Source organism: Crinia signifera, chromosome 5 (genome assembly GCF_055691185.1).
Source record: "Crinia signifera chromosome 5, ASM5569118v1, whole genome shotgun sequence".
NCBI classification, from domain to species: Eukaryota; Metazoa; Chordata; class Amphibia; order Anura; family Myobatrachidae; genus Crinia; species Crinia signifera.
Genome location: NC_139221.1, coordinates 134,067,636 through 134,079,918, shown reverse-complemented (window position 1 = coordinate 134,079,918; position 12,283 = coordinate 134,067,636). Strand labels below are relative to the sequence as shown.

Sequence of the window (12,283 nt, the reverse complement as noted above, 5' to 3'; positions counted from 1 at the left end):
TGGCTTGACGAGAGGGGCTATTTGGCATGACGTAAGAAACATTGTATGAGGACACATCTGTAGCTATTTAATATTTCACTTCCTGTTCTATCCAGGAGGAAACCACTTTACGGAGTTAAATGGCACCTGGCTAAACTGGCCCTGATGTGCTGTATATGTGCCTGTGACTACTAGCTGCTCTAGAGAGAAGGCAAACGTACCATGTGTGCAGAGCGGTTCTTAATATGGTGTTAACTATTTTTACTAATATTATGCTATGAAAAATGTATATTCCGTATATTAGTCAAGTGTTTGTGATTAAAGTTGGTGATAACAGCCTTATACTGTGTACTAATCTAACATAGTAATACTGAAGTGATACATTTATAATAACAAATTGTTGCAAAACATTAAGAAGAGGACGTTTAAAGAAGATTGCAAATGAAAATGATAATTCCTACTATTACACATTGTTAGGGTGGCCAATCCCGGGATCTGCCCAGCTGTCCCCGACCCAGCGTGCGGCCTGCACAGCGTGATTAGGTCACATGTCACGCTGCACAGGCCGTAGCATTGCACCACCAGCGTCGGAACCCGCTCGCCGCCGGGCCTCCCTCAGCTGCCTGCCTCCTCACCGATGCGGCCAGCTTCCCCCACTCCCCAAAAGTAAGTGTGTGGCCCTGGAACCTGCTTGCCGCCAGGCCACCCACGTCATACCCGCTGCTTGTCTCCGCACCGCTGCCACCTGCCCCCCTCCCCAAAAGTCAGTCAGTGTGGGGCACAGGGGCAATTTTCTTTTAGGCATGCCAATCCCAGGATTATGGGATTCCCGGGATTGGCATCCCTACACATGGTCTAATCCCAGGCAAGTTAGCCACATATCAGTGTAGCATAGCAGCTTTTATTTCACAATTACTTGCATGGCAAAGGACACAAAATACCACTTTCAACTGTTCAATAATAACCAGAATAAGATGCTGACATAGTATAACAAGGAGTACTGCTATTGTTGTTGTCATTGTCAGTATGGGTAACAAAAAAAAAAAAAAAAAAAAGATACGGACCTGGCCAGGATCGTTATACCAGAGCTCCTCATGAAGACGGTCAGGGTGAGCTTTCTTTCTCTTTATTTCTGCAATCACATCAAACACCTCGGAGTCCGAGCTGCTGGAGCAGCTATCATCATCTGTATCACACTCAGATTCACTAGAGGTTTCTGTCAATAGAACTGAACAAGTCAGTCACATCCATAATAAACCTTGCTTTACGATATCCTTCAAGAAGAAGGTAAACAATGTAATTCAACGAAGTAACTATGACAAAACGCTCACAAATCACACAGCTTTTCACGGTACATCACAGACTGTGTGGTTTTTATCTTCAAAGTGGGAATGCCGTTGTTTTTTTTTTTTTTATATCAATTCCTTTTACTGCAGCTTTCTTGCACTTTATTATACATTTTTATAACCCATAATATGCCACAAACGCTTCCAGCATGTCATTAAAATAAAAGATACATCATGCAAATGACTGGAATATGCAGGAATAGTTTTAACGGATATGTAAATGTGCAAAGCCAACTCCTCAGATAACAGTGAAAGAATAGTATTGTGTAATTATACATTACTGGCTCTGCACAATAGTAATATGGATATTAATGCAATGATACCAACAGTTTTATTGTAATAGTACCAAAAATGGTTCGACACCACGAATAGTAAAATCGCATCGGCGTACACATTGGGGGCGATTCTGGTTGGTTCGCAAAAGCAAACTCCTTCTTTAATGGACAAAACCATGTGCACTCCAGGTGGGGCTGATGTAACATGTGCAGAGAGAGTTACATTTGGGCGAGTTATTTTGTTTCTGGCTGCATTATTTTTACACTGCAATTTAGATTTCAGTTTCAACACACCCCACCCAAATGTAACTCTCTCTGCACATGTTGCATCAGCCCCACCTGCAGTGCACATGGTTTTGTCCATTAAAGAAGGAGCTTTTGCAAACCAACCATAACGCCCATTATACGATCTGCTGTACAACAGTGCGGTGTATCATCTCATGCTGCAATGAAATACACTGCATTCTCCATGAGATCATCCCATCGGACATGTAGCACATCCAATAAGACTATTGAATAAACAACGAATCAGGTGGACACAGTATACTAGGTGTGCCAAACATTGCTTAGATCTGCATCATATCATACCATACATCTTATATTGTGTACAACGCTTAAGACTGCTTTATGCCTGTGTAGAAAAATAAATACACCATGGCCATTACCCTGTAGTAAACAGAGGCAAGCAACCCTTATAATTCGAGATTAGAGTGCTTCCTAAGACAGAGCGCTCCCAAATTCAGGGGGATGATGGCCTTTTTCACGGTTATATTGCCATCTTGTTGTACAATGCCACTGTTTCATAAAAGTGTGTTTTAATAACCATAAACATCAGACATTTACCCTGAGCTTTAACAATAATAATTCTGGTTTTACCTTTTAAGTGCCAACGTTGCTGTGAGATATCCTTAAAATATACGCTAAAAATACCAGCGACTGTTCTTTTGCTATAAATAAATACAAATACAGCCAAGTCCATTAAATGAAGTTTGGTTATATATTGCACCTAAAAAAAAAGGGATCAGTCGCTGCGAGTGATGCTGGCATTTTTTTTTGCGGATATTTTGAGGATCTCTCACAGCAATGTTGGCACTCAAAGGGTTAAGGTTGTCTGGAAAATTATATTACACAATAACTCAGTGAAAATGGTATTTTACATCATTGGCATTATATAAAATTATCTGAAGTTGAGGTTTAACACAATTTTAAATTGTAGTAATACTACTACAAGGCCAGAAAGTTCAAATAAAGTGTGGTCTTTGAGGATTCATTCATTCAACTTATAAAATAATCTTCTAGACCTTGAGTTTAAATGTTCTTATCACATAGTGTATGAGCACCTTAAGTGTTGCGGGAAGTATCTTGCATATTACAAATATGTCCTCACACACCTACCCTCAAGTGCACCAGGAGGTATTCAGACCTGATCTCTGCAATGCGATTTCGCAGTGCCCTGCGACCAGATAGTTGCTGCCCAGAGAGAGCAAAAACCCACCCTGTGCAAGGCTGCGAATGGCTTGTGAAAATAAAGCCAATCATTGTCCAGCTTCAAATCCATTCGCAACTCACTCGCTATCTAATGCTTTCTAAATGTGTGTGCAGTCTGTGCGCAAGTCAGACCATTCCACAAGTTTGTGATAGAAACAGGCTGATCGAAGCCTGGGCTGATGTTACAAATCCTCCTTGGGCACGCATGCATTTTTTTTTGCTGAAACTTCCAGAAAAAGGCAGGTTACCATCCATAAACGGCGGCTTCCTGTCAGTCAAGTTGCGAGGGGATCTAATTGGTTGCCGGTAACATCCCATCTTCAATAGAACTCCCATCTAAGTAAATAAACCCCTTTGTGTCTAGCAAGTATTGGCTGTGGCGGCAATAGAATTAGATGCCATTGATACAGGAGTGCCAGAAAGACACAGATGAAAAGTTATACTTAAAATACTATCAAGAGAATGGTAGTTACAGAAGCAACAGGGTGTATATTTATCACTAGGTACAGCGCTTTGTGTAACAGATCCCAGCCATTCCTTTAGCTGGGAAAGGTGCATTATACACAATTTCAAGAAAGGTAGCGTTCAACATGAACAGAAAATAAAATAATAGAGTAATAATAAAATACATATATTGTATTGTATGTTTGTTCTACAGATACTTTACAATGTATTCTTTTTGTATCAACTTTATTTACTCCCTTTTCTGTAAGCATTTTCTATCTGGTGCCAGCGGCTTCATTAAGCCAACGTTCATTCAAGTACAGTACTGAAAAAGAGAATTATTCTTTCTACTGTCCTGCAGGGAGAGGATGTATACGGATTTTGTTCCACAAAAAGTGCTATAGATGTATTGTGCACTTCTACACAAAGAGATGTTCATAAGTTGGAGAACAATGTAAAGTGCTCTAGGATTGCAGCTGGCTACAGAGCCGGTTTGACAGTGGAGAGTTGCATTCAGTGCTAGGATTGGAGTCCTGCTCAGCACATCAGAAATACTTAAGAATATACATGTTAATGGCTGTGACATGCTGAGCAGGACTCCATTTATTGAACTGACTAGTGCTTCTAAAATGATGCCCCATGCAGTTAAAAGTGATCTGAAAACGAATACGCCAGACACGGACACCGGATTATATCAGCAAAATTCATGAAAATCCCTTTTTGAACCCAGTCATTTGGACAAAAATATATATATTTTTTTATATTTTAATGTTAAGACATTGATGTGACTTTAACTTTTAGATGAAAGGTCCACTTTACTATTGCGGCTACTACAGTCTCAGTTGTAAGTAAAAGATTAGTAAGGGGGTATTTAATCCTGGGTCCTGACTCTAGGGATGTCCCTACAGTCAGGACCCTGGCCCATTTTCAGTTCGCTTGCCAGTTTATCAGCAGGTGTGATTCAATGTTTTGGTCGTCGATCGGCTAAAAGGGGGCGTGTTGGGGAAAACTGCCATGGATTGTTGAGAGCTGCCCGTGTGGGTTGTTTAATACTGAAATGGTGAATAGACCAGCATCAACTCTTTAATATATTCAGAAAGCTATGCACCAAGAACACTAGCATTCATGGAACAGGATTATGCTTTGTTTGCTCAATCGAAGACTCAATTTCCTGTACACTGAAGAATGCATGTTGCAATGTGTATACCTTAGCTTCAATGTAGGCAGAGGATAAAATGGTAATTAGCCAGATAGAGAGGGATTAATTATTTTTTTTTGCATCTGCGGTTCCTTCTAAAGTGAAAGGCTATAGTTAATGGTTTGTGCTGTTGCGGGGGGAGTTAACCGGGCAATCATTACTCATTGAGTATGTCACATAAAACTGCTATACCCATTTCAGATAGCCACCTGAGAAGGGTGCGTGCACACTTGCGCCCATCAGCACAAACAAAATGAACATTGTCCAGTCACTCTAGTAGTGCAAAACAACTTAATTTCCACTGGTTATGGTATACTAGATCTACAATGTCTAGGTCTACAGTCATACAGTCAACCGGGTCCAAAAGGTCGACATGAGTTTTTCAATGTCTAGATCGACACAGGTAGACATGGACATGGTCTAAGCGTACCGTGTCCCCTCACATGGGTCGCTGTGCTCAGCACACTATTATATTCTCCCTTCACGCCATAGTGGATGGTAGGGTATGAAATACCGCCTGCTGGCACTTGTCGGCTCAAAATTTTGTTAAAAAATCCTGTCCCATGTCAACCTGTTGACCTGGCCGATTAATAGTGATTGCCCTTATGACTGTCGACCTAGAGTCAATCCATCATGAGTCCGGATACCTTCCCACTAGGGACTTTAATCTATCCTTTAACACATCACATACATATAAATAGTCAAATATACGTGCAATATAATCCTTTTACTTCCAGGAACAATCGGACAGTAACAAGGTCTTTAGAGTTCCAGATACAATATTTAATATGGGGAAGAAAAAAACAAAAAAAAAACACAAAGATGGCGACAAAACTGCAGATAAGTACATAGAACACATTCTCATTACCTAAATCCTCATCTAATTTGGTCTTCGGTGGCTCCCATGCTGGCCTGGCTGCTCTAGCTTTTGACTGACGCTTGCCAAGTTCCTCTTCAAACCTGTCAAACAAATCCCGCAGCCTGCTTGTCCCGACCACTGTGGAATCGCCCTTTGAAAAAAGAACAGAGTGCCCCATAAGCCTTTCAGTTTGGCTGTGATGCACTTTGAAGAACTGTTGAACCAGATACAAGAAACAAATCCTGGCAATAAACATTTGGAACGTAGGTGTGTAATTAGTCTATTCTTTATTTCGATTGCAGATTTTCAGCATCTGATTGCACCTGTGACATGCTGTCAAACCGAGCCACTCTCAAAAGTAATACACAACAAAATTCAGAATAATAATTGCTCATCTAAACTGTCACCTAAGAATTTTTTTCTTAATGTTTTTACTTTCATCTTAGATATTAATAGTAACAAAGTTTTGCGTGATGAAACCAGAACAATACACACATAAAGTTGTAATTTAAAGGTATATTTAATACAGGTTGAGTATCCCTTATGCGAAATGATCCAGATCACAAGCATTTTGGCCTAGGGATTTTTTCGGATTTTGGAATATATATTTTTTCCATACTTACCTGGTCCCCTGGTGGTGCCCCGATGTACCCACGACGTCCACAGGATCCTCTTCTGCGGCATCTCCGGTCCCAGGGGTGCATTGCACGATTGCGCAATGCTCCCCTGGGACCGGAGATGCTGCTGAAGAGGATCCCGAAGGCCACCGTGGACATCGGGGGGACAAGAAAAGTATGAAAAAAAGGGGCGGGAGAAAAAAAAAATAGGATTTTAATACCTACCGGTAAATCCTTTTCACCTAGTTCATTGGGGAATAGAGGTCATCCAACAGGAGACAGGCACATACATTTTCTTAAACCAGGGTGTGCTGGCTCATACTCTCATTTCCCTCCACAAGTCAGTTAAGAAACTGTGCCCGAAGGAAGGATGAATGTATGTGAGGTAGGATGAACAGACGTAAGTAAAGTGGTGAGATTCACAGCAGCACACCACAACATTAAAACCATTTTAAGTTATCCTGTTATTGTTATATAAAACAACCAAATCACTACTGTGATTTAGGTATGCAACAGGTCACCAAAACTCAGGTGCTTAAACTCAGGTAGTAACCTGGAATGTACAACTCGGAACTAAATCCACTGTTTTACAATCTACAAGACAGTTGTAACAAGGTCACAAAGAACTTGCAACAGTAAAACCGCACTGAGGCGGGTGCTCACTATCCCATATGAACTACGTGAAAAGGATTTACCAGTAGGTATTAAAATCCTTTTTTCACTAACATTCATATGGGATACTGAGGTCTCAATACATTGGGGATGTACCAAAACTTCCAGAAAGGGCGGGAACGTGCAGAGACTGTTGCAACACCGCCGGCCCTAACTGGGTAACATCCTTGACCAATGTGTCAAACTTATAAAATTTGACAAATGTATGCTGCCCCGACCAAGTGGCAGCTCTACAGAGCTGCAATGCAGAAACACCCTGAGCCCACCGCTCTAGTGGAGTGAGCTCTCACAGATGTAGGTAATTCCAGATGCACTGCCCCATAGGCTTGTTGTATAGTGGACCATATCCACCTCGCAATGGATTGCTAAGAAGCCGGGCAACCCTTCTTTTGAGCATCATAAACGACAAATAGACACTCCGTCTTACGGACCCGAGCAGTCCTCTTGACTTATGCCTAAAGGGTCCTGACCACATCCAAGGCATCAGAAATATCCTGATGTCCTAAACTGGAAGGCACCACAACCGGCTGGTTTACATGAAACGCTGATACTATAGGCAAGAACTGTTGTTTTGTCCTAAGTTCCGCCCTATCCTGATGAAAAATCAGAAAAAATTACTTCTAAAAGACAGAGCACTAAGCTCAAAACCCCTTCTAGCCGAGGCCAGAGCCAGTAGCATCACGGTCTTCCACGTAAGGAATTTCAATTCCGTCGTATCCAAAGGTTCAAACCAAGATGACTGAAGGAAGGTCAGGACCACTTCCAGGTCCCGCAGAGCCCAAATGGTGGCTGTATATGCAGGACACCATGCAAGAAAGTTTGGTCCTCTGGAAGCGTGGCAAACTTCTTCTGGAAGAAGATGGAAAGTGCAGAGATCTGAACCTTCAGAGACTTCAGACAGAGTCCAGCCTGCAGGAAATGCAGAAACCGGTTGAGCCTGAAGTCTGCTGGGGGAAACCCCAGCTTTTCACACCACGCCACATACTTACGCCATATATTATGCTAGTGAGACGCATTCACGGACTTCCTGGTCTGGGTCATGGTTTCAATCCCTTATGAGCTAGCCTTTGCCGCTCAACCTCCAGACCGTTAAACGAAGCCGCCCTAAGTCCTGGTAGACGAATGGGCCTTGGACCAGAAGATCCCTTCTGAGAGGCAGACGCTATGGGTCTTCTACCAGCATTCCTAGTAGCATTGCGTACCACGCCCTTCGAGGCCAATCCGGAGCAATCAGTATTGCCTCCACTCTTTGACTTCAAATTCTTTTCAGAACTCTTCCCAACAATGGAAGTGGGGGAAACAGGTACACAAGATTGTGTGACCAGGTTGTGGTCAGGGCTTCCACTGCTTCTGCTTGAGGATCTCTTGTCCTCAAGCAATATCTGACAACCTTTTTGTTGACCCTAGAGTCCATTAGGTCTATCGGTGGTACTCCCCACAGATCCACAATGTCCGCAAACACCTGGGGATTTAGTCCCCATTCCCTGGGGTGAAGGTTGTCCACCCCAGGAATGAAGATGGCAGATATCGCCACTGCATGTAAATCTACCCAGGATAGTATCTTGGATTCTCTCATGCCAGTTTTGCTCTTGGTCCCTCCCTGCCAGTTGATATACGCAACCGTTGTTGCATTGTCCGACTGGACCTGAATCGCCCGATCCATCAGGAGAGACTGCCATAGTCAGATGTTCCTGCAATTTTTCCTGCCGATTCGGCCTTGAACAAGAGGTCATCCAAGATTGATGTTCACTGTCTATAGTCACATGTAAATAAGCATCCTGGCTGTCCGCTGATGCTAGAAACTCTCCAGGTTCTATGCTTAAGAGCACCGATCTCAGAGATTCAATCCTAAAGTGGTCCACCCACAGATGTAGGTTTAAAGACTTCAGATTTAGAATGGGTCTGAAGGAACCATGTGGTTTGGGGACTAAGAAAGAATACAATAGAATCCCTTCGTTTTCTCCTGAGACACCGGGTTCACCAAATCCTTCTTGAGAAGCGAAGAGCTGCCCCCGAGAGGGCTTACCGCCGAAGGGGTGTAGGAAGAAAACGCTTTGCAGGAACACTTCACTCTGACTCCAAAACGGGGAGTCTCCGTCCAGTCATGCTGAGGACTTATCCTCACATTTGGAAGGGTGTTTCTTTGCAAAGGTCCCAAAATGTGATCTGGGAACCCTTCCTATGCTAGATAGGAAATATTCCTCTACCCGTTTGTCCTCTATTGAACGCACCCCCTCTTAAGGAGCAAAAGTACTGCCTAAAAGCTCCAACCTAAACACTGGATGCTTAGATGTGGCAGGAAGAAAAGAGCTCTTTCTCCTGTGGCCTGTATAATAGTGGAATAGAGTTTTGCTCCAAAAATAATTTCTCCCTAAAAAGCCAGAGCCTCTAGAAAGACTACTTCTTCCCCAGCTACACAAACATAGCTCACTTTAACATTTCAGACAAAGCAAAAGCTACTGTGTCAGACTGAAGCCAAGTACACCAGGCATAGGCCCACTTTATCATGGCCTTAGAAACCCAAGCAGATGCATTAATATGGCATAAAGTAAAACCTTCCCCTTCACACAGCCGTAAAAAAAAAGCCTTCAATCTTTTTGTCTACGGTTCCTTAAAAGCAGCACCCCCTTGTATGGGTAAAGCAGTGAATAGACAACCTGGCCACAGGTGCCTCCAACAGAGGGGGTCTTTTGCCCAAATTAGGTGTGCTCCTCTGGCACAGGATACATATTTGCATCTTTTAGGGCATGAGAAGACAAATATCAGGCGTCTTCCACGCTTCCTCGAGTAAAGCTATCATGCCCTCATCGGAGGGGAAGGTAACTGTATCCCTGTGCAGTCTCTAAAATACTCTGAGCTGGCACATTTATCCTCATCTGAGAGATTCAAAGCCTGCTAGAATCAAGTCCTTAACGTCAGGGACAGGAGATTTTCTTCCCTTAAGGTGTCTTCAGGACACACACCTAATTATCAGAATCTAAATTCAGCGTGTAGATAAGGGGTGCATGTGGAAAATTACCTCAGGAGGTGTAGATAAGGGGTGCATGGGGAAAATTACCTCAGGAGCCTTGCTCCATGAACGCTGTCATTTTATGGACACTGAGTAGTGTCCTGCATACCCTGCAGTAAAGCAGGGACCACCTGGATGGAGTAATAGAGCCCACAGAAGGTTGAGAGAAGGAAAAAGGCCAAGGAGATTTTACCAAGTCATCTCTCTGCCTATTTAAAGCCTGTGCTAAGGCAATCATAGACCTCCCCATGGCAGCTGCCCACACAGGTACAGGCTGCTCAGACCTCTGGGCTAGAGCCCCACTGTGCACAAACTCACATGAGGGGCACAAATCCCCCTGATCCATCTGTTCAACTGTTAATTAAAACTACAAAATCTGCAGATAATTAACATGGCAGGCGTCCCCTCCCCATTAGCAGCATAACACCTTTCAGTCAGGATTAGACAGTGCACAATATCAGTTCAGAATAATGTACAGAGTACTTATCTGTCTGCTCTGCTGCAATGGATCCTCAGCGATCACCAGGAAAGGCGCTGCCCAGGAGAGATTTTCACTCAGTTCTGCAGTGTAATCCATACTTCAGCTCCGCAGTGTGGAGAGAAAAAGGCGCCAAACAGAGTGTAGGAAGAGACCCAGTCTCTGCTTCAGCGAGAAGGGAAGCCTGTTGGCTCCCCTCAGACCAGGACCAATTAGAGGTGGACTCCTGTAATAGGCTTCACCTCCATTTCTGGATTTCAGTCTATAAGCCCCTGAAAATTGTGGGTGCCATAGCCGGTTCAAGACTCACTTCGGGGCCCAGGAAACCTCTCTGTAAAGGAGGTTGAAGCCCTGTGCAGAAGACGCAGCTGCGACTCTGCACACAGAGAGCTGTCAGGACACGATTCTGTCAGCCTCTGCTGCGCTCTCAGTGTGTATAAACTTCCTGTGGATGTAACACAATGGAGGTCTGCACTAACTAGTGAATATTAATAAAATAAAAAACACCTAGCTACGCGCCCACTCCAATGTATATTTTGTCTCTACCTGAGTGCACGGCAGCAAATGAAATTGCAGCCGTGCTGGTGGGTGCGGCATGGGGCGGCGTTTACCCAGGGCCAGTGTGAAGCACCACACCACCCAGGAGTGGGGGTGCTCCGCTGCTCACCGGGGTGGGGGGGCAGGGGGGCAACAGGGGGGGTCAAGGGGGACAAGTGTGATGGGCCCCAGAACTTCCATGCCCTGGCATGACCACCACCTGTACAAGCTGGCCTGTCTGTGACCCTCGCGGCCCAGCTGTCTACTGTGCACAATCTGTGTGTGGCTGAGTGTGACTTACTCACTGTGTGCGACTGCCATCTACTGTGTGCGCGCCCTGCCACTTGGTGCTCAGAGTCATCTACTCTGTGTGTGCGCACGGCCTGTGGCTGCAGACGCACAGCCGTGAAGGCCGCACCTGAAAGCAGGATCTGGAGCAGTGAAAGGTTCAATGAGGCTCATGCAGAAGAGGGGTGTATGGATTTGGGATTAGGTGGGGGGCCCCAAAAATATTATTGTACAGGGCCCCAAGATTACTGTTGCCGGCCCTGGGGAGGGGGGGGGATATGATTTGGGGGGCCAAGTCCAGGGGGGAGGGGGTGAAGCGGCCCCTGTGTCCGCCGAGTCCAGGGGAGGAGCTTGATGCAGCCGCCGAGTCCTGGGGGGGTGATGCGGCCGCCGAATCCAAAGGGGTGTTTGGTGTGGGGCGCCGCTCACCTGGCTCTAACCATGCTGCCCTCCAGTGCCTAAAGCTGCTTAGTGACATTCAGAGCCCAGTAATCAGGTAAACGCAGGGCAGGCAGCTCAATGAATCAGGCACCAAGAACAGAAATGCACTGAATAAAATGGCCCCTGCTCCCACCATTGGAGCGTACTCAGTGTGTACGCACTACTTTGGTGACCGATAAATCTATCAGAGATTTTGGCAAAGTCTTTTGAAATGAAAATCTACAAGTGTGTATGGGGCCTTTAGTTCAGCCACCGATGTCCCCACTTCCAAATAGTAACTATACAATGTTTCTAAACAACCAGATTACTTTTCTTGTTACAAAGTTGTTGGCATGTACAAAAAAACACAGAACCTTTTTTATGCTCTTGAAAATGGTGTTTCGCTTATTTTTCTTCATAAATGTCACCCAAAAATGTATTTTACCCATTCACATTTTAAAGCCATAGCTACAGTAGGATTTTTCGGATTTCTCTGATGTGTATTTTTTTTTTTTTTCCAAAACATCATTGGGAGCAATTTATCTCAGCACTCCTAGCGTAATGAGGTCTCAGATTAGTCACCTGCTGCTACTGCTGGGGTATTACACCACGGTTCACTGATCTCTGTATGAGCAGTTCTTTGCTGCTGTGCATAAGGGAAGTGTATTGATA

At 44.3% G+C, this 12,283-nt stretch overlaps 1 protein-coding gene across 1 annotated transcript in view; it reads right to left on the bottom strand.

Moving 5' to 3' along the window:
- Nucleotides 1-12,283, bottom strand: part of DROSHA (drosha ribonuclease III) — a 221,674-nt gene that overhangs the window by 191,753 nt on the left and 17,638 nt on the right. The window contains exons 5-6 of the mRNA XM_083188077.1: nucleotides 5,599-5,740; nucleotides 1,044-1,195 (exon numbers count right to left, since the gene is read on the bottom strand). Of these exons, the coding sequence (XP_083044203.1) occupies nucleotides 1,044-1,195; nucleotides 5,599-5,740 (294 nt within the window). The remainder of the gene's footprint in view (nucleotides 1-1,043; nucleotides 1,196-5,598; nucleotides 5,741-12,283) is intronic.